At 49.5% G+C, this 21,498-nt stretch overlaps 8 protein-coding genes across 8 annotated transcripts; 2 read left to right on the forward strand and 6 right to left on the reverse strand.

Moving 5' to 3' along the window:
- Nucleotides 1–2,306: 2,306 nt before the first annotated feature.
- On the reverse strand, nt 2,307–2,923 carry N7484_003466 (60S ribosomal protein uL24; the record flags this gene model as incomplete). The annotated part of the gene is made up of 3 exons (XM_057113886.1): nt 2,307–2,576; nt 2,727–2,839; nt 2,905–2,923. The coding sequence occupies 3 exons, from the start codon at nt 2,921–2,923 to the stop codon at nt 2,307–2,309; spliced, it is 402 nt and encodes a 133-aa protein (XP_056974026.1).
- Nucleotides 2,924–3,606: 683 nt separating this feature from the next.
- chiA1 (class III chitinase ChiA1) lies at nt 3,607–6,765 on the reverse strand (the record flags this gene model as incomplete). The annotated part of the gene is made up of 3 exons (XM_057113887.1): nt 3,607–6,134; nt 6,184–6,604; nt 6,658–6,765. The coding sequence occupies 3 exons, from the start codon at nt 6,763–6,765 to the stop codon at nt 3,607–3,609; spliced, it is 3,057 nt and encodes a 1,018-aa protein (XP_056974027.1).
- Nucleotides 6,766–9,061: 2,296 nt separating this feature from the next.
- Nucleotides 9,062–10,156, forward strand: N7484_003468 (uncharacterized protein; the record flags this gene model as incomplete). Its single annotated transcript, XM_057113888.1, has 3 exons — nt 9,062–9,548; nt 9,704–9,836; nt 9,892–10,156. The coding sequence occupies 3 exons, from the start codon at nt 9,062–9,064 to the stop codon at nt 10,154–10,156; spliced, it is 885 nt and encodes a 294-aa protein (XP_056974028.1).
- A 923-nt stretch (nt 10,157–11,079) lies between these two features.
- On the reverse strand, nt 11,080–11,283 carry N7484_003469 (uncharacterized protein; the record flags this gene model as incomplete). Its single annotated transcript, XM_057113889.1, has 1 exon — nt 11,080–11,283. The coding sequence occupies one exon, from the start codon at nt 11,281–11,283 to the stop codon at nt 11,080–11,082; it is 204 nt and encodes a 67-aa protein (XP_056974029.1).
- A 232-nt stretch (nt 11,284–11,515) lies between these two features.
- N7484_003470 (uncharacterized protein) lies at nt 11,516–13,501 on the forward strand (the record flags this gene model as incomplete). The annotated part of the gene is made up of 3 exons (XM_057113890.1): nt 11,516–11,698; nt 11,750–12,027; nt 12,082–13,501. The coding sequence occupies 3 exons, from the start codon at nt 11,516–11,518 to the stop codon at nt 13,499–13,501; spliced, it is 1,881 nt and encodes a 626-aa protein (XP_056974030.1).
- An 870-nt stretch (nt 13,502–14,371) lies between these two features.
- Nucleotides 14,372–15,088, reverse strand: N7484_003471 (uncharacterized protein; the record flags this gene model as incomplete). Its single annotated transcript, XM_057113891.1, has 1 exon — nt 14,372–15,088. One exon carries the CDS (start codon nt 15,086–15,088, stop codon nt 14,372–14,374), a length of 717 nt encoding a protein of 238 aa, XP_056974031.1.
- A 436-nt stretch (nt 15,089–15,524) lies between these two features.
- On the reverse strand, nt 15,525–18,008 carry N7484_003472 (putative spindle pole body associated protein SnaD; the record flags this gene model as incomplete). Its single annotated transcript, XM_057113892.1, has 1 exon — nt 15,525–18,008. One exon carries the CDS (start codon nt 18,006–18,008, stop codon nt 15,525–15,527), a length of 2,484 nt encoding a protein of 827 aa, XP_056974032.1.
- A 1,494-nt stretch (nt 18,009–19,502) lies between these two features.
- N7484_003473 (putative class III chitinase) lies at nt 19,503–20,474 on the reverse strand (the record flags this gene model as incomplete). The annotated part of the gene is made up of 1 exon (XM_057113893.1): nt 19,503–20,474. The coding sequence occupies one exon, from the start codon at nt 20,472–20,474 to the stop codon at nt 19,503–19,505; it is 972 nt and encodes a 323-aa protein (XP_056974033.1).
- Between the last annotated feature and the right edge of the window lie 1,024 nt (nt 20,475–21,498).

Raw genomic sequence — 21,498 nt, forward strand, 5'->3', positions numbered from 1 at the left:
TGAAGGAAGTAGTCTAAGAAAAAAGAATGGTAGCAGTAAAAAAAGTGCTCGCCATCGCCATAACGACCACGTCAAGGGTTTGCAGAACAAATGTCTAACACACGGATCTCAGGAAATGTCCTTGCTTTCCCCAAAAACCATCTTCAGAACAATCCCCGACCGCATTACACTTTTGACACCGCTTGTCGATCTCAGGCTTTCTCGATATAGTATGTATATGATCCATTAAGCCGGCCAGTCTCGATCTGCCAGAGTTCTGGAGATCCAATATCTAGTGATTGTTGATCTTCAAGTCGCCGCTAGTCTGTCAATACTATCACTGATTGGTTGCATTGGTAAAATGCTCCACCTCGGGTTTAGCACCACTTGGTTCGCCAGCCACACGCCCAAACTCAATTTTTCCATGCCTTAGGTTGTTTAGCCCACAACGCCGCCTGAGATACATATTCATCAGAGCCAATCAGCTTAGAAAAAAATATCTTCTCATCCTTTGATCCATAACGAATACATTAGAAATTTAAAACTTTTCTTCTTTTCGGGCACACAATAAGAAAGCTGGGAACGGGTCCTGGCCTGAATGTGGATCTCCTAAATTTAGCTTCAGCGATTTTTAGCTTCTCGATCTCCAGAATTCATGTGGGATAGGACAGTCCATGTGGTCTTCTCAATGATTCTACTTAAGTTGAGGGGAGAGGCATGGATATTGCTTTTCTTTACTTTAATAGTGAGTGGTACTTCATGGAGGGGGAGCCTGCTTGTTGATCAACGGCCTACGGGGCGGCGGATTAGATGGGGCGCGGATTTGTATTCCCAGCATCCAAGTTCCTATATCATACACACCAATGTTTTGGGTACTTTGGATATTTCTGCTAGCAGGGCTTTAGACATAGTGAGCCATGTCAATCTTGAATAAAACTCCGGCATTGACCTCCAATGTAAACTCCAAAGCTCCAGTGAGAGGCAAATATATATTGCGAGAGACGGGGGGGTATCTATAGTCCGTGGTACAGTACTTTAAAATATAGATATCTGACCCGATGAACTATTTTATTACCCACGCCTGCCCAGGCAAGCTTGAAAACCAGGGCCTCCGTACATTCCTTCTCCTTGAAACTTCCAAGGTTCTTGGGTTTACTTAAGGTAGGTAGGCTTGCCGCTTTTTGCTCACTGAGTAGAAACTATGTTGCGCCCATGAGCACCCTGGCCCGTTCACAGATCATTACCTAGGCACGCCAAGGTGATCGTTGGACATCCGTTAGGAGCAGACATTTCTATTGTAATCACCTTAATTTCAACGGCCAACTCTAGGTATAAATTTTAGTGTCTAGCGGCCTCTGCAGGCCAGGACCGGGGCGCACTCAGGCCCACGGTCCTTCCGAGGTCTCTTTCCCGACAGAACTAAGAATGGGCCATCCATAGATCTAGGTAATGCTCAAATATACCGGAACAAAATCCCCTCTATTACAAAGTACCTTCTCCTGGACAGCTCTCTAAGATGCATTTCAAAACTCTCCTCAGCGTGGCTCTTCCAAAATTGAGATCGTTCCAAGGCCATCATTCCCTACTGTATCTGGCAGGTACTGTTGTGCACACCTTAAAGATACCATGACTGAGGGGCCCGTGTCGTTGAGATCGGGACTGCGAAGAATACGGGCTTAGGTTTCTTGCACCAACGAAACCTGTCAAAGTCAGCAGAAGATCTAGGCTCCACCTGGGCACTTGTGCACCAGAGCAGCATAGAGGCGATACACAGGTGGTACCTAGCGTGGCTAATAACCTGGGTTTTGTGAGGCTTATTTCGGTCTACAACTACGATTACGCATGGTCATTCTCAAGGGACCAATAGGACGGGTGGCATGAGAAGGTCTCACGAGAGGCAGGAAAAGCATGCAAAGAAAGAATCTGTCAATGTGTTTCAAACACAAGTCACAGTATACTCCAAGATTCTCTAGTGCCTCGTTTCTCGCAGACCTCCTTCATGTCTCCTACCACCCCACGGGTGATGCAGTACCAAGCCGCCTCGATACCACACACGCCGAACCCTGAGAATGCCGATGCTTGCAAAGAAACCTGCTCCACTGAGCAAACTGCCCCGTGAGAAGAATCCAGGTAATGATTGGAAGAAAAAAGAATATTTTTCATTTGGCATTCATCGCAATGCGCCTGGTTTCAGAAACGTTGATCCAGAAAAATGGTAGATTGGGGCCCTTTTTTATGTAGAGTCCTTCAATATCAACACACCCGCGCCGTTAATACCACCATTGCAATATGAACCTAGACCCTCCCTCATACGTAAGAGATATCCCTTAAGCCTTGTTCTGGACGGCCTCACGACCCTTGGCGATGCGCGCAAGGAGGGCCTCACGGTCCTTGTCGATGTGCAGGTTGGTGACGACCAGGTTGGAGGGGGACAGACCGATGGGGACGGACTGGCCGTTGGTCTTCTCGCGGACAACACGCTCAACGTGAACGACGTACTTCAGACGGTAGACGGAGGTGATACGGCCCTCACGGCCCTTCTGGGAACCACGGGCAATGGTGACGGTGTCGTTAACGCGGAGGGGAACAGCGCGGACCTGTATGTAGAGCATAACCCTGTTAGAATTTGACGTTTTCTTCGGAAACCCTTTCAATTTCAAGCTGGGCCTTTAAATGTCGAATTTGTGCTTTTTTTTCGAAGCCCTCCAACTCGGCCAACTCAAATTCAATTCGGCGGGTGAACGTACGTTGTACTTCTTGCGCAACTCAGCGGAGAGAGGAGCGGACATGCGAATGCGGCGCTCGCTGGAGGGGGCTTGGAAGTGAGCCTTGCGAGACTTGCTCCGCGAGGAGGCGAGACCTGTATACATTTCGTTAGAATTGGGGATGGCGAGGATCGAATGGCGATGGCGAGAATGTACGCACCCTGGTTGCGAACAGTCATCTTGATGGTCGTGAATGGGCTCAAGGGAACGGGTTGTCGTTGGTCGTCGGAGAAGAAAGACTCTTTTAGGAGTGTGAATATTGGAGGTGGATGTGGGTTGTGCGTCACATGATTTTCCGCTTGGGTTAGCCCTCGAGCCCTGGGTTCTCACGTGCCATTGGCTGATAGTAGAGACCCACTTCGCCCACAGTGACTTACATAAGCACACTGGCCACAAACCGTTATCGATAAGAATTCATGCTTATCGTGATTATGGCCTTATCAGCAAAAAAGTTTACGAACTGTATTTCTTGTGGACAACTCATGAATACGCTCGTTACATGGTAAGGTCAGATATGGGTTAATCATTACTCAAGTCACTCAATTCATTTGGAGCTTACGACAGAAGTTGGAAAGATTGAGATGTTTGAAAGAGATAGTTTTGCTTGAAAGAGATAATTTTGCTTGGTAAAACGATTCTATGCTACAGGATGGTATGAAAATTCCGAGATCTCGATGTTATATGGTCAAAGTAGGAAGAGGTAAAATAAATCACTCAAAACAAGGGCATAGCCACAGAGGTCAGAGATCAGATGAAGAAAGAAAAGGGGATAATCGTAATGTGACATGGAAAAAAGATAAACTCCTGCATGGGAATGGCATGTAGAGATATTACGATCTTACATAGAAGACCAAATGGTATCTTACATTAGAAGAGCGGACAGGAGAACGGCAAAGGCCACTCCGAAGAAATTAACCATGTCCGAGCGAGAACCAGCGGCATTGTACGCCGGGGCGGCACCCTGAGGTGTGGCACTGGCGGTTGCTGAGCCACCGGAGACAATGCTCGTGGTAGCAGGGTGGAAGACAAATGATGGAGCCTGGCTGGAGGTGTGAAGGGCGGCAACTCCAGTGACCAGAGCCGTGGAAGCCGGGTGACTGGGGATCACACTGGCGGACCCACTAGCGGGGGGCTGAGGCACGCCACTAGGGCTAGATCCCTCACCTTGTCCAGCCGGGGCACCGGAGGGGGCACCAGAGGCCCATGTCAAAGTGAGTGTCTCAACGGAAGTAGCGACAGTGTACGCTCCACTAGGGCTAGATCCCTCGCCCTGTCCAGCAGATGCACCTGAGCCCCATGTGGGGGTAGCTGTCTCAACAGCAGCAGGGGCAGTGTAAGGCACAGTCACGATGACAGACGAGCCAGTCTCGCCGCATGTCTCACAGAAAGAGACGGTGGTAGTCCACGTCTCTGTCCATGAATCGGTAACGGGCGCGACGGTAGTCTCGGTGGCAGCCGCGACGGTTGTCGTGGGGTTAGGCAGAGTCAGAGTCACAGTCGTGGGAGTAGCAGCACAGTGGGTGCAGACAGTCACAGTAGTGTGCCAGCCCTCAGGAACGGTAGCAGTAGTGGTGACAGCCCCCGATGGAGGGTTAGTGGCGGTAGCAGTGACTGCAGTTTCAGGGCAAACATATGTGGTGATGGTGGTGGTGATAGTGGTGAAACCAGTAGGGCAAATATCTGTGTACGAAGTGACAATAACAGTTGTGATAGTCTCCGGGGATGAAGTGGGAGCCGGGGTCACTGAAGGAGAGGCAGTGATGGTAGCTGTCTTCGTCAGACCAGTTCCGCTAACGGTAGGAATAGATCCAGGAGCGCCGGTGCCGACCGATTGGCCAGAAGTGAAAGAGGAAGCACCAGCGGTGGAGGCAGTTGAAGCACCAGAACCACCCGAGCCAACAGTGCTGGAAGTAGCAGCACCAGAAGAGGCACTCGACTCAGAAATGCTAGAGGTAGCAATGCCCGAGGCACCAGAGGCACCAGAGCTGGATGCAACAACGCTAGAAGAAGCAGCTGAAGAAGCAGCGCTGGATGTGGTCGCGCCAGAAGAAGCAGATGAAGCACCAGTACTGGATGCAACAACGCCAGAACTAGAGGAAGCAGCTGATGAAGGCTTCACGCTCGAACTAGAAACACTCGCGGATGTCGACTGCTTAGTGGGAACGATTGGAGTCCGCGAGGGAACAGGAGTACGAATGGGCTTCGAGGTAGAAACCACGCTCGAAGGACCCACGGGAACAGCGGTCGAAGAAGACAGAGATGTGCTTCCAGAGCCGGAAGGCTTCACGGACGAGCTGGCGTGGCTAGACTGAGAGCTTGCGTGGGTCGATTGAGATGGAGCAATCGAGCTAGGGGAAGCAGTCGGGCTAGAAATCGGCTTGCTGGAGGGAGTCACAGAGCTAGAGGGGGTAGCAGAGCCCGAGGGAGTAGCAATGCTGGAGGGAGTCACAGAGCTAGACGGGGTAGCAGAGCCCGAGGGAGTAGCAACGCTGGAGGGAGCCACGGAGCCCGAGGGAGTGGGAGTAGCAGAGCTCGATGGGGTAGCAACGCTAGAGGGAACCACAGAGCTGGAGGGAGTAGCGACGCTGGAGGGGGTCACAGAGCTGGAGGGGGTAACAGAGCTCGACGGGGTAACAGAGCTCGACGGGGTAACAGAGCTCGACGGGGTAACAGAGCTCGACGGGGTAACAGAGCTCGACGGGGTAACAGAGCTCGACGGGGTAACAGAGCTCGACGGGGTAACAGAGCTCGACGGGGTAGCAACGCTGGAGGGGGTCACAGAGCTCGACGGGGTAGCAACGCTGGAGGGAGTAGCAGAGCTTGACGGGGTCACCGAGGTAGGCAACACGGTCGAGCTGGGGACCGGGGTCGATGTCGCGATAGGGGTAACACTCGGCGTCGGTGTAGGCGTCGGTGTAGGAGCAAAGTAGTAGAGAACCTCTTTCATCTGCTCCATATAGTTCAATCCCCGGGCGTCAATGTTTTCATCGGCGGTGGTAGCCTCCCACAACATAATACCACCGAAGGTATCAGGATACAGGAGCATGTACTTCTGAACCAGGACAAAAACTTCCTCCTCAGTCAGGTAGTAAGCGCTGGCAGTATCTGCAGGCAGTCCAATGTATAGCTTGGCAGAAGGATTGGCACTGCTCAGAACAGCACTAACCCATGCATCGAAGTTGAAGCCCGGAATAGCATCGAAGTAGGACAGGGCAGAGCAGGATGGGGTGTTGTAGAACTGAACCCAAATGAGGTCGAAGGCGGAATTCTCGATCGCATCGCCGAGCTGCGCATCAGGGATGACACACTGAGGGGCACCTGCGATGTAGTATTTCTGCTCAGGGTAGTTGTCGTAGTGCTCGCGGAAGCGAGTTACCATGGAAGCATATCCTATAGTTGTTAGCTTAGGGCTGTGAGGGCCGAGATAGGATGAACATACCGTGATCGCCATTCGACTCGACATCGAAATCGAAACCATCGATAGTAGCAGTTTGGAAAGGACGAGGGAAACCGGCTGCGACAGCAGAGGCATTGTAAGGACCGAACGAGTACCACAGGAAATCAGCGAACCACTCGGCAGTTTCATCGTCTAGGACACCAGTGGTGGCACCAGCTCCACCAAGGGAAAGCAGAACAGTCTTTCCCATAGCCTTGCAGACGGGAATATCTTCCCAGATCTGGTGGCATCCTGAGAGAAGCTCGGTACCCTCATAGACTGTACCATCACACTGATTGCCAAAATTGGAGCCTGGCCAGACTCCAACGGCCGTGGGGAAAACATTGATGAAGCCCAAGACGATGACATCCGGCGAGGACTCCTCGCAGAAATGGCTCAGACGATCCTGATTGTATCCTTGACCCTGTATAGAAATGATTAGAGTATGCTCAATGAACTTAAGACAAAGTGGCGTACCCAGTAGACTGCGAGGTTGGACTTGAGATCCACATCCAAGGCAAAAGCAGCCGACGCAAAAGTGGACAACGCCGCCGATGCAGCGGCGAAAACCTTCATTCCAACCATTTTGAAAATCGAATGAAGGATATTAAGGCTTAAAGAAGCAGCCTGGTGTTAAATGAATGAAAATGGCTATCTGCCAATGTTCAACGAACGAAAGGACGCAGACAAACGTCTGCTCGGGCTATCACTCAAGGAAAGGGAGTGGGAAAGAAAATTGAAAGCCTAGATTGATGGAAACAGGAGAACTAGCATTAAAAGGCAAAACATCTCTCTCTCACTTTTCAGGCAGCATTACGGGAGTACCTGGTACTGCAGCCACCGAGGTCAGTGTAATTTGCGCTAGCTTACTGGTTTCGGCTAATGAATGTACGTATGGAGTCCCCTCTGGCCACTGGTGTATTCGAGGTTCCTGATTTTGATCTTTAGCTCTGCTAGGGCTCCACATGTCGTGCTTGGCATGTTAAAAGAAACTAAAATGCTAAATTATGTGCTCTCTGGAGCCTTGTAGCCTGACCGGAGGGGCCTAAAATCCAATGCCCTGTGATTTTTCCCACATGGAAAACTCTTCTGACAGCGGATACCAGCTTTGGTGTAGAACAACATGGGGTAACGCGTGACGAACCAAATGGGTTGGACAAAAAAGCCGAACAAACCACCCATGGGCATGACATTCAGAGCCGCATGGGATTCGCCAAGAGACCCTACACTCAGGGTCCGGGAGCCGATACCCAATCCAGATGGGAGGGGGAGATAACCGATCTTTTTTGCACCAATCATCATCTCCGCAAGACTCCACCACCAGGATCTAGTTCTTAGCGTCAACAGTTGCCTCCCAATTCCCAGTTCCGGGACCCTTTTCCCACCGTGACAAAAGTTCCAGAATCTCCCAGGAGGGGGTTTTCTTCAGCAAATTCCATCGGCTAAGCCCCAAATCGAAAACAAAAGAAATGGTGAAGCTAGTGGGAAATTAAATGGCATAGATGCAAGCGAAGGCACGCTATACTTAGTGCGGGCGCTAGTTGGCCAGGGACACCAATCACTGGCAAACGTCGAACAAAGGATTTCAACCGGAACAACCGGCACCAACCGGATCATCGCACCGTTCGCCATCGCTTAGAAACGTTCGTTTTTAGCCCCAAAGCTCCAATTTCCTGTCCTGGACTACCACCGAACGCTACTACCATCTTGGGGCTAACTGGTTATCTCACGCCATCTCACCGAGGGGAGGGTATGTTTTTTTTTCCCCCTCTCAAGGTACAGCTCACACAGTTCCATTGTTCCATGGTAGAAATATAGGAATAAGCCTTGACCTGGCCCAAGGTCCAAGGTTCTGGCTGGACTCGCTCTTCTTTTCCAGATCAGGAGTGGGTTTCTATCAAGAGGCAAACTCGGACAGTACGGACCCTTCCCGATCCAGTCTCCACGTTAATCTGCCGATAGGGCTCCTGAGAACGAGAACCTGCTCTCCGACCTGTGCCCATCTCCGAGGTTCCCAAATTGGGCAAGTGTACTTAGTTATCCCCCGAGCCACGGAGCTTGGATCAATAGTCTAGACTAAAGGACCCTCCCGATGCCCACCGGGCCGCCCCTGCCATCATTTCTGCGCCAATGACTCAAATTAGAAAACCAGATCCTTCCGATGGACCCTTCTCGTCCATAGTTGCATTTGTCGGAATTATGCTAGACTCTCCGTATAAAACAAAAAAACGTGATGTCTTGTGGAACCAGGGTCCGCCTTCGGGGCCGAGAAAACAGGTCACAAGAAAGTTAAAAAAATGAAAAGAAAAAACAATACAAACCGTACCTTGGAATTTACTCCGTACCTGCAGCTAAGATGACGGAAACCTTGGAATGCCAACGTGGCTTGCAATGCGTTCTGGGTACGAATAATACCGTCAACATCGGATACCACTTTCTAGAACTTCTCCCAAAGAAACCAAACATCTTCCAAATGATTCAACTGATGGGCAAAATATTTATGAGACACTCGATAATTTGAAATCCCGAATTTCAAATATCAAGGTAAATCCTGACTCAGGTGTCGTCGGTGTTTCTGTTCAGGGATCACGACGGATCGGAATCATTTTCACCGACTCTCAGGGGGAGAGTCCCTTTTTAGATACACGTCAATAAGCGCAGTTGCTTGAAAGCCACGGTCCAATTTCAACAACAGTGGCGAATCAAGATCTCAGGATGTCAACGATGCCCGAGGGCGCCTCATTCTCTGAGGGGTCGCCCCACAAATGAGGGGAGTTCATCTCCACCTCCAGTACGTCCAGTACGTCCCTTTCAAGGGGAAAAACAACAGCGGCACCAAGCGACCAAAGTCAGCCTCAGCGCCACCAATCCAGGTACCAAAATGAGTGATCCAGTAGAGACCCTCAGCACGGGCTCAGCCTTCTATGTCACCCCCAAGGGCCGTATGGTCCTCGGCGAAGGCGTCATTTATCGAGCTAGCGATTCCACTTTACACTGGTTTGACTGTCTCTCTTCCCCAGCCGAATTATACATTCTCCCAGTCGATCCCGAGACAGGATCTGCCACGGGACCGGCCCGTATTCTACCACTGTCAGACAGTGTGACCATTGCGGCATTTCGTCAGAACAAACCGCGCAGCTACATCGCGGCCTATTACCAAGGCGTGTGCTTTTTAGACGAGGAGACCGGGAAATTGGAGGTGGCGTGTGAGATCATTCCATCCGCGGAGCGGAGTCAACGCCGGTTTAATGATGGCGGTGTCGATGCAGCTGGACGGTTCTGGTTAGCGGAGAATGATCTTGCAGCGACTGCTTTCCCCCTGGAAAACTACCGGCGGACTATGGGGTTCCCAGGGGTCGTCTGTGGAGGTATGATCCTGATGGGGCCTTACACATGATGATGCCCGGTGGAATAATCTGTGGAAATGGCGTTAAATGGAGTCCGGATAATCGGACAAGTAAGTGGCCCGCCTGCCCTGCTAATTTTGGTCGTATAGTAGCGTAGCAGTGGCTGACTAGTGTAGTGTACCTGAATGACTCTGTCGGTATGAAAATCACGGCGCTTGACTTTGATCTTGCCTCGGGGAGCATTTCAAACCCGCGAACTCTTGTTGACTTCCGAGGGACGAGTGGAGAACCGGATGGAATGGTTCTAGAGTTCGTGTGTCCATTACAAATCATTATAAACAAGCCTTGCTAACCCGTGTGGCAGTGTGGAGGGTAATTTGTGGGTAGCGGTCTATGGAACCAGTCATATCATGGTCTTCACGCCACAGGGCAAGCTCTTGAAACAAATAGCACTGCCGGCGATGTATCCAACGTGTCCAACATGGGGAGGTAAGAATCAGGATATCCTATATATCACAACTGCAAAAGACCGCACAGAGACTCCGGATCCAAATGATGAGGGCGGCCATATGTATATGGCTCATGTTGGTAAGGTGCAAGGCCAGGTCAAGCACGAGTTTCGCGGTTGATGACATACATGCCCAATGGATGTAGGCGGGAACTTTGGAAATATGCAATTGGAAAATAAAGATTGTGAACTTTAGAACCCAAAGTTGAAAAATATTTTAGTGGAAGCTTTTAGGTCTAAGGTTGTGCATCCGTGGACCTGGCGGGCATTTGCATTCGCAGGAAATCAACATCTACCATACCCTATATCCATTTAGTTGTAATCAAAGTCATCCTGATCATTGGTTCAAGTGAGTCAATAGAATAGCTAAGTTATCCTTGGAAGGGAATCAGAAAGGACCCCGATTTATTTTAGCAAAAAGTTCGAGTGGAGGGGCCGTTCATCTTGACACCTAACCTTGGAGATATATATATACTTAAGTTGAAAATATTCAATGGGCACCCTGTACGGATCACTTGAATCAGGCCATATTGCTACTGGACTAATCAAATGAACCTTTGTTGTACCAGATCATTAACGCGAAAAAGAAAAGTTGGCATACCACATCAGAGACAGTAGGTGAGTTTATGTGCGGGCCGAAGTGGTCAAGTATGAGGCTCCTGGATGCTTTACGTCCCTCGCGGTCGACAGGAGCACCCCTCCGTTCACGTGGTTGAATCATACAAAGATCACGGCAACTAAGACTTGCAAAACTATTGCACAGAAATTGTGAACGAATTTATTGTCGCAAAGTGTGATGTTGTTGGGTGTGTAGTAAAAAGGAGTAAATTGATGTAGTTGATCCGCACGTCATCGAGGGATGGGTGCGCTCCCTACCACGTACACAATACCAAGTACACGGCCCTTAACTCCCTCGATCAGCATCACCGCCCAGTTTTGATGGGAAATTTGACAGTTCCCACAGGAATCTGGGAAGTCTCGGAGATTTTAACAGGGGGCTTAACAAGAACTGACGTCGAATAATCTCGATCTGCAGGGATGGAGTCATCGCACCGTGTCCTCCAAAATCACCCTGCCACTGGATTGGGCAACAGGAGGGACTCCTGCTCTGACATTCCAGTCGATCCGCAGATTGATTACCTGTTCCAAATGAAATGAAGTCTGTGGTCGCGGTTGGGATTCTTTCCATGCCGGCCCCTCGGGAGGCACATTCCACCCCTCCACACTCTTTTCGCGTCGACGCGCCATGGGGCCTATGCTACTCCATTTAATTCCCTTTTAGTCCTCCATCTAGTCTCTCCACCTGTCACTCACTGTTAATGAACTGCCAGTGAAGCCGCGCCTGGATTGCAAGGCTGTCCGACGAGTCTCTACTTTCGCGCCTTTTTAACTCGGATACGAATCTTCGATCCAGTGGACCTGGTATTTGACCGTCTGGGCAACCTTGGTCAGGCTGCAGAGCAGCTTGGATATCTTCACTATGGCGTCCGGGTTCTCGCCGGCACCGCGCAAAGAGGGAACATGGACTAAATTGGTTATTTTTGCGGCTATATACTGCCTGATCCTGGAATCGATTCTTCAGATGGTAATGGTGCTTTATCTCTACGGCAATGCAACGGTTGATTCAAAGATGACTACAAGCCTGATATTGGCTTTGGTCTCGGTATGTTAGATTGGTCTATCTCTATACCCGCCATTACTGATTCAAATGCAGTCGATTCTTTCGATCCCATTGATCTCGCTCCAGAGCCTGGTTGCATGGCAATACAACAACATCGGGGGATTTGGAGAACAGAAAACAGTTCTACATAATGTTTGCACCTACGTTCTGAGATTGGACCTTATGATGTGGCTCGCAGCCAGTGTCTCTGGTCTGATAGTCGCCGCTCAACAAGTGTACTGTCTACCTGAAGGAACACACGCTACATTCTGGCGGGTAGGTGCCAGCTGTGCATTTCATCGAGCTACAGTTATTGTCTCTGTCGTATCATTGTAAGTCAAACTGATCTTACTCTCAAGGGTTTTGGGCTAACAAGGACGTCACAGAGTCACAGTGTGCACCATGTATTGCGCGAGGGAACTATGCGATCGACCCTACGACGTTTCAATTATTGGAATCTACCGACGCCAACTGTCAGTTAAAAACGGCAGCATCCTCTCTGGTAATAGCTGGGATAGTGACGAAACCCTCAGAAACGAGATTCTGAATCTTTGTCGCCAACACGATGGAAAAGCCGGGGGAGAGCCATGGTCTGTGGATCCGCTGGCCAACAAAGTCAGATGTCATCCTAGTATCCGACACGCAGCTCCTGTCCGTCTGCGGCCACAGCTCCGAGTCAACACTGACCCTGGCTCAGAATATGGTGACATTACTTCGGGTACGACTGTATCGCCAGATGATACCTTGCGTACCTCTCCAGGCGCACAAACACTGAACAGTGATTTCTTCCCTATCTCGCGGACATCCACAGTCATGACATCCCAGACTACCAGCGAATCACGGAATCTTCTCTTGGACTTCCATGTGCCTAAAGTACCAAACATCCCAAAGCAGTTTACAAATCATAGAAGGGGAAAATCATCTCTGTCCTCCTTGAAGCGCTTCTTCCCAAAGACCTTCGGGATTTCAATTCCCTTGTCATCAGATCCTCAGATCCGAGCCTTGGCAGATCCAGACGCTGCATCGGATGTCGAGAAGCAAGTTGTGACACCGTCAACCAGAAGTGATCATCCAGAGGCTCCTCCATCCAGCGAAGTCACACAGTTGGCCAACGACATCAGCAAATCACCAACCACAAAACCAGAAGGCCACACTCGAACAATGACAATGAACTCCGCCGACGCCCCGGAAGTGGTAGTTCAAAAGCCCGAGCCTGTCAAAGTTCGTCGCTCTCAAACAGCCACAGCAAGCTTCGCACCAAACCAAATCTCCATTCACCATCCCCACCACCCAAACTATACCCCACCACCAATGCCATCCCAAACAAATATCCGGAAATACTCCCAATCCTGCAGACAAAATTCCGCCTTCCATCCCCTCCATGTCGACCCCGTCAGACGCAGCGGCTCTCGCAAGACAAATGGCATGCATCATCCCCATCCTGTCCGCAGCACAACCTACCAATTCGATCAGCCCCTTCCCCGCCACACCCAAAGCCAGTACCACCCCCAATTTATTGCACCACCAGCTCGCTGGGCTAGCCTCCATACTTTTGACCCCAATCGCATGATGGCCGTCCCGCGCAGGAATGACGTCGAGGTTATTTACCCCAGTACTCGCCGGCCGCGAAGCAGTACACATGGTGGAGCGAGTGCGCCATTGAGTTGTATCCTTGAGTCGAGTTCTACGCCACGTGTTTCGGTTGATGATATGCGGATGGCTGCTAAGAAGTCTGAGCAGTCACGGAATGTGATTGATGGGATGACCTATAGGGGTGCTAATCGGACTAGTTTGAGCTTTTACTAGATTGAGCCAAGGCTTGATTGCTGTTGTCTGCTGGTCAGACTTTTGATGTTGCTTTTTCTTCTTGAGTTTCTGAGTTGGACACTATGTAGTTGTACTGGGGTTTCTTTATGATGGGGGGATGGTGGTCTTTTGGTTAATAGCGTGCCTGTAATCTTGTTCTTGATGTTGATGCTTAGATACCATATACCAGACTTGCTTTAGTAATAAAAAACAATTTGATTTGATATCTATGTGGGCTATAAACTTAAGTTGAATGCTCAAAGCAATAAATGCCAACGGTGATGTCGCAGACATTTTTTTTGGAAATCCGGCGCTTGATACCGATTGAGCAAGAGGAGAGCATCCTTTGGTCAACTTTGATCACCACTGCTGTTCAGTCTGGCAGTCCTTCAACAGCTCGACTCATGCTGACAGGTTCTCCCAGACACTGCAGATACATCGAGATGAAAACGGAGCCATTTGGGAAGCTAGTGTTGTGCTTGAATTTTTGATAGAAAGATCAACGGGCGATCGCCGTACGATTAGGCACTCATGCCGGGGTTATGAAGACGAACGAGACTAGAATTCTCCAGCACTCGATGCTACGCTTTCAGGCTTTCTAGCATCTTAGCGGATATTTCCCGTTTCAAAGATTCCATCGTTTATTTTATCTCAGCTAAGGCTAAGAAAATGCAAATGTAACAGCGCCAATTCAGAATGCATCGATTTCCACAAATTTTCCCCCAAGAAAAAAATAGCATATTGTATCACTTCCCTGGAATCACCATGGACTGGGAAAGCAAGAGATGAGACATCTATCTCGAACAGCTACGAATATGCCACAGATGCATCAAAATGGACAAAACAACAAGTCGAGCTCAAAATGCTGAACTAGAGATCAAACATCAGCACGTTCGTCTGATCCTCAGGTAAATCCTGTGATGGTTCCGGCAGAATCTGTCCTTTCAAAGCAAATGCCTCCTTCTCTCTTCTCAATTTACTAAGTTCATTAGAAATATCCCTCGGCAAAAACAAAGCACTTGGATTCTCCAGTCTGAGAAAGGTGACAATATCTTTCGGCTTCACCCCGATGATATCCAAATGCTTAACATGCCTTCGCTGTTCAGGCGTAAGCCGACGAGCAGCTGGATGAGTAGCCATATCCTCATCAGCCGGATGGTTATGAAAGGGGTGCTTGATCTTCAAGTCCCATATATCAATATCTTTTGCCTTTTTTGCAAATAGACGGAAAGGACAGCCACATTTTCTGGAGCTTTTCTGTCGCCTTCGGATACTGGGAGAGTCAGGACCCATTACCCTCTGTGTACCTCCTCGATCACAACCGATGTAGAGGCGTGTTTGTAGTTTGGTGGATTTTTGAATCGCTATCGCATAGCCCTTGGACAGGGCGTGTTTGCGGATATGCTCAAGTAGTTTTTCTTTACTTGGGAAGACCCCCTCAGCAGGTGGCTCGAGACGATGCTCCTGCGGCACCTCTGCTAGCTGAATTGATGCAGGTTGTGTTTCCTCGGTATTCGAGGTTTGCTCAGCCGGGGACCGCGGAAGAAACACAGTCGTGTTAAATGTATTTTGTGTGAACTGTTCCATTTTGAAATGCGGATTCCAGAGGCACCATGTGAACCAGAGCCCACCAAACCGTGGGAGAGGAATTCGTGAAACAGATGAAAAGTAGCCTGTTGCCATGGGGGGTTTCAAGTCACATGACTGGCGAAGGATATCACCAGCCTCAGACTAGATAGACCACGTGACTCTTTCACAACTATAAGATTCTAGTCTACAGAACGTTTTGGCGTCAACAATGAACAAGTATCAATTCAGACCAAAGTATGCTTCTCACATCGCTGTATTCCAAAGTTAGGTTATGATTTAGAGAATGAGAAAAAAAACACGACTAATGAAAATCCCTTGTACATTCCAAACCTAAGACGCCGAAACCAGCAGTTAAAACCCCAGAATGCAATTGCTAATACGCACTCAGGACAAACCAAAGAGCCGATTTGTCCCAGACAAACGAAGTTTCACACTAAGCCTTCCTCTCCCCACTCTTGGACCGGCTCTTCGTGTACTTATACCGGTACGCCTGCCCCTGCTTCGTCTCCTTATCTCCATCACGACGACGGTTTCCCTTCCCTTCAGCCAAAACGCCAGGCCCGGGACCCATCTCTTTCTCACCCCAGTACATCATCAATGCTTTGCCCATGCGATCACGCTCCTTTAGGAGGAGGTCTACACGGCGCTCCCACTCCCGTTCTCGCTTGTCAACCGACATGGCAATGCGTTGGTCAACAGCAACGGCAGTTTCATCCTTGGCCGCAATGAGGGCTTCGAGACGCTTGACTTCTGTTTTAAAGGACTTGCGCAACTGAGATTCTTGATTGGATACCGAGGTACGCAAGGTAGTGAGATCGACACGAAGATTAGCTTCACGTTCCTCGGCGGCTGTGAGAAGGCTGCGGATCTTGCGCATGGACTCGGCGTGCGATGAGCGGAGGGTTGAAATAGCGGTTGAGTGCGCCGTCTGAAGGCTTTTGATCTGCGCTTGGTGGGACTCTTCCATGGCAGCCGTGTCGGTAGCGCTTTGTTGCTCGCTGATAGCAGGCTTTGGTGGAGAGGGAGGTGGGCTGGGAGGCTGGCGAATTGCCTCCTCTTGTAGACGAGCGATGGTTTCAAGAGATTGGGCATGTTCTTCTTGTGTCCGAGTTAGGTCGTGCTGGGTCTTGTTGAGAGTCGTAGTCAGCTCTTCTACGCGAGTCGCAAGGCGGAGGTTCTCAGATTCGATAGTTTTGATGAGAGCTTGCGTTTCCATTGCTTGTTCTCGAAGGCGGTTGGCTTCAACTTCTGCGGCCTTCTGAGCCCCTGTGGCGTCCTGAAGTTCTTGTTGGAATCTGACAATTTCGTCACCGATATTCTGGACATCTGTGTTAACAGGGAATTTGTGCTGTACTGAAGATGCAGGATCGAGTTCAGATTCGGGAGGACCAAGGTCTTTGATCAGGTCAAGTATCTCACTGTAAGTACTGCGACTACTCATGGGCAAGTCCGCAGCCACAGCTTTCAAAGCAGTTTCTTGTGCTTCCACCTGAGATTGGACGCGAGTGAGATCAGCCTCAAGAGATTGATTTCTTTCTTCCAGAGGCTGGTTCTTAATCTCAAGGCTGGTTAGGCGATCCTCAAGAGCTTCATAATCGACGTTCGCGCGATCTAATTCGGTTTCAAGCCTCTCATTTTCAAGAGCCTGGTCGTCAAGATCTGCCTTGAAGCGGTCGATCTCGGCATTTTTCTCACGAAGCTGTACTTCCTTGGCGTGGGTAACCTCCCTCAGTTTTGCAAGTGTCTCATCCAAAGTCGCGTCGCGTTGCTTCAATTGCTCTTGGGTGAGACTGAGTTGCTGCCGTAGATGGGCGATTGTCTCCAGTCGCTCCGTATCCAAGGAATTTTGCGAATCTTTGTTCTGAAGTTGTTTGTGCATTTCCCTGATTTCTTGTTGAAGCGAGCCAAAGTCTGGGGATCCCGGGATCGCTTTCTGAAGCTTTTCATGCTCAGCGGCCTGTTTTTGGAGTGACAGAACCCGCTCTCGAAGCAATGCGGACTCGGCTTCTTTAGCCCCCAGCTCTTGGATCTGATCATTTTTGAGCTGGAGCTCTGCTTGCAGATGCTGAATTTGCTCTCCAGCCGAGGCTGCTTCCAACAAACGGCCCCGATTCTTAAGAAGCTGGTCATCTCGGTCCTGTGCCTCTTCTTCAAGTTGTGCGATGCGTTCCTGCAGGCGCTCTTCTCGTTCCAACGCCTCGTCTCTTGAGGCATTCGACATCTTGCGAGATGATGGGGGCCTTGGGCTTGGGAGTCCATCGTCAGAGTCTACCTCGTCAATACCGTCAAGGTGAGTCGATTCTTTGGCGAGAGTGCTTGTCCTGTGCAACATATGCGACGGAGTAGACATATCCACCGGTGGCCCGAATTCGCTATCTTCCGCTAATTCCGGCTCTTCTTCGACGGCTGGCTGTTTTGATCTCACAGAAGATCGCAATGCAGATCCGTCTGCACTAGCCTCGTTGATACGAGCTTTCCGCGCACTCGACATGCCTTCGCCCATCAAATATTTCTCCATGTTTGCAGTGAAGTCTTCCGGGCCACCCACATCAGAGAGCCTTTCATCTTCGTCGTTTAGATCAGGGAGCGGCATGTCTTCGCCATCTCCGAACTGGCTGAAGTCCAAAGTATATTGATTGAGGCGCGCATCTAAGTCGGATGCAGTAGGACTTCGTAGAGTTGAATGATGCGAGTAATGCTGTAACTCATCCTCATTATCTAAGTCGTGCTCGTGATCATCGTTGTGGTCGTCAGATTCATGTTCCGGCTCGAAGCGCTCGGAGATGGGGCTCGGGGGCGATGGGCTGGACTGGTTGCGAGGTGGGGAGGAAGGCATGAAAAGGGGTGTTGCTAGCGTGGACTGTCCGATGGTGTCGTGAGACGTTGGAAACGGCGACGTGTAGCCAGAGTTGGCCATGACGCGTCCGGGATTTGCGGCGATCGATGCGCGCGATCAACAATGGAACTTCAAATCTCGATCTGACGATGATTGAAGAATCGCATTCCCTGGAAACAAAAGCCGCGGGAAATAAATCGTAAATAACAATAAACAATCGCGGGGGAAGCGAACGATGAGGTTGAAACAACAAAAAATGCGGGTCGCGACAAAATGATCCTTGTCGCCTCAGGCGGTCTATTTACTTCATGCCGTTTTGGGTTTAAACTCATCCATCATGAGAACATCTCAACGTCCTTAAGATCCATAGTGATATTATCGAGTACATACCCAGACAACTACATATTCACTCACGGCCCTGAAAGAAAATGAGCCTCCTTTTTATCCTTACCTAGGATTGTAATTTTTGTGTTTAATCAACTTCACATCAATGACTATAACCCGTGAGGTATCTTAACCAATTAATTCTATGCTTTTGCAATTGTTTCAAAGGTAAGGCTGTTTCCTATGAGTTATACCTTCATCTTAAGTTTTCCACTCCCCGTACCCTGGCGGCACTATGGGCGGCTCATGTGATTTCCATGTATGACATGCATGTGCGGAACCGTCTCGTCCAAATTCCCTCAATGCGTCTTTGTACTCTTGGATCGCTTTTATTTTAGCTTGTCCACCTTTCGAGACATAACGCTGCTTCTCAATTAACTCGATCCAGGATTAAAAACAAGTTTCTATGCCGCCATACCTGCTTCTCGGGGTCCATACTGTGAAGCCCACCAAGACCTTTCCCTTTCTTACTCCTTTTTACCCTGTCATGTGCTATTTTTTCCAGTTCCTCTCGAAGTCTCTCTGCAGTATTCCCAGGATGAGGTTGGTATCCATGCGATGCGGTGGCAACAGCGCGCTGACTCCTAAATCTGACGGCACCTTGTCGAATTCGGGCGAGCGCACAGTGAGGTAAGAGCCACGACATTGGGTAAAATGGAAAAAGAGGAGCTCCAGGCTTTGGAGCAATAACCGACCTCCATTATCTAGGTGGAATTCAATTTTGGCAGCCTACTTTCCCCTTTATATAGTTCCTAGCCACCCTCGCCACCACCTCCAGAGCTCTACCAAGATTTAGATTTCAACATGAGTATCCAAACTAATTCAAATCTGGATACGATTATAATTTGCTCGGGATTGACTCCGTTGGTCTTCCCAACTTGATGTCATTCCCTTTAATGACTAGGCGACCCCATGTTAATGGAAATAGGTGATACAGTATATAGAAAGGCTGTTGAACAAATATGATTATCGCTGCACATTCCAATGGTCAACTATCTCCCAAGTATAGGTATTTGGGATAGACAGTCCGAAGAAACTGACGTGACAACTCTATTATCACATGTATCTACTTTGACCTAATTATGACTAAGCTCTGCGAGTAATATGATTTCTTGTTGTTTCCAAGGTCTAATATGCTTGTTGCCCAACGCTCCTTTAGGTACGCTGATCGCTTCATTCACAGAACTCATATCAAAATCTCCGCCCCTGATTCATCATGTCTTGCAGCAAGTTATTCAGACTGGTTGCCATAGCTCCAGGCGCCAAAAGCTGTTTAGCAGCTGCCAACATATCCTTCATACCCATACTAACTGTCATCTCGGCCGCCCACTGCCATGGCTCAGCCTCACCACCAGGCAATGCATTAAAATACTCCCAGCCCATAACACCACCGAAATTTGGGAATTGCTCGACCAAGGCTGCGAGAACAGGGCCGATCTTCTCGCGAGACACATAGCCCTGTGACCCATTGCCTGGGTTAGTCAAAAGGCCGTACACAACTCGGCGCGGAGACCAGCCCTGCGCAATAATCGCGGCATACATTCGAGGGTCTTCAGCAGGACCCCATCCGTTGTAGAACTGTGTATTGTACCAGCCGATCTTAGAAGCCCGGGCTTGCTCGAGCTCTCGATAGTCGAAGCCAGAGAGATTGCCAACGCCAAGGAGTGCGGCAGCAACTGGAGCGAGCGTGATAATGAAGTCGTCCCCCATGTCGGCCTTGAGTCGGTCGATCAAGCGTATCACGCCTTGGAGAGACATGTTTTCTTCCACGTCGAGATCGAGTCCATTGAGATGGTATCGGCGGAGAATTTCCAGAAGAGGACCATAAAATCTTTCAAATTGAGCTTGGTCGCCATCAAGGCGTGTAAATGAGCCTGGCGCCGCACCACCCAACATACCCATGACCTGCACGCCGGCCTGCTGGACTTGGGGCACTTCCGCCCATAGAGGATCGAACTTGGGGTTGTCAGGCGGGTCATCGTTGAGTGTGATATTACCCGGTTGATCATTTATGTGAATGGCTGCCAAGATAATATGCGTGATGCCAGTGTTGTGTTCCACAAGTGGCATCATGGGGACATATGGGCCCGCGCCTGGTATCAGGGTTTGATGATATAAAACCACTCGCTGGCGCTCCAGCGATCGGTCTGGAAGAGGTGGCATTTTGTGGGAAACTGGCTTGAACCTTGTTTTCCAATGCAGAGAGTCAGAGACTGGAGAGACAACACTAAATTTCTTATCCGGCAATTCTTGGATAAGAACCTTGGAAGTGAGCCGAAAGTTAAGTGAGAGCTCTTTTGTAATATTCAGGGGCTTGGTTTGCTGAACCAAACTGGAAGAATAAAAGAGCCAAGGGCGCTTTGATATATGCAGCAACAAGCAAAGATAAGCACCATATGATACAGCTTTGAAAGTTCAGGTTGGTGAATGATGCCACACATCAACATCACACCTCCAGTCCACCTGCCCGCTACACCATGACTAAGCGAAGATCGCCCCGCGATGGGAACTAAATAGCAATGTTGCCATCACCGGCAACTTCCACCTGACGTCAGATAATTTCAACGTAGTCGATTCCAGAACAGCTTCTTCAATCACTCTAGCATCTGCCCATAGACTGGCGAAGTCGCCGCTGGCCAAAATGTACCTAACATCCCTGCTGTCTTGATCCCTTATTTGACGTCCTCGGACACATCCCTAATTTCCTCGTAGAGCTTCTGTCAGAGCAACTGACGAAGCTGGACGTGCTCAGGATGGAATCGTGAGCCGCTTTTTGTCTATGTACCTACAATTTTATCCAGCCCCTAAAGCTGAATGGCGAAAGGACCTATCTCAGCACCACGCCAGTCAACGATGCCGGTCAGATGGCCTTGTCTATACATCCACATGGGTGATTCTCAAGGGAATCCGAGTGATTGATTACCATGGGATAGTAATCTGTGAACAGGAACGGGTATTGGCTCTTTCGCCTGTCTAGTAGAGGCTGAAAGCTGACGGGTAGTTCGTTTGAGATATGTTCCAAGCGGGCCAAATAGTCGCTCTGGATTGAGGAGCCGTTTAAAGAGAGTATTGAAGCTGGCCAATTGTGCCACACAGAAGCAGAGAATGTAATTTGTCCCCTGTGAAGAACTTACTTTGTTAGAACCCTAGGTGGAAGAATAAACACGACAAGGCTTTGTACTGTCTG

Source organism: Penicillium longicatenatum, assembly GCF_028827895.1.
Source record: "Penicillium longicatenatum strain IBT 33135 chromosome Unknown contig_2_segment0_segment0, whole genome shotgun sequence".
NCBI classification, from domain to species: Eukaryota; Fungi; Ascomycota; class Eurotiomycetes; order Eurotiales; family Aspergillaceae; genus Penicillium; species Penicillium longicatenatum.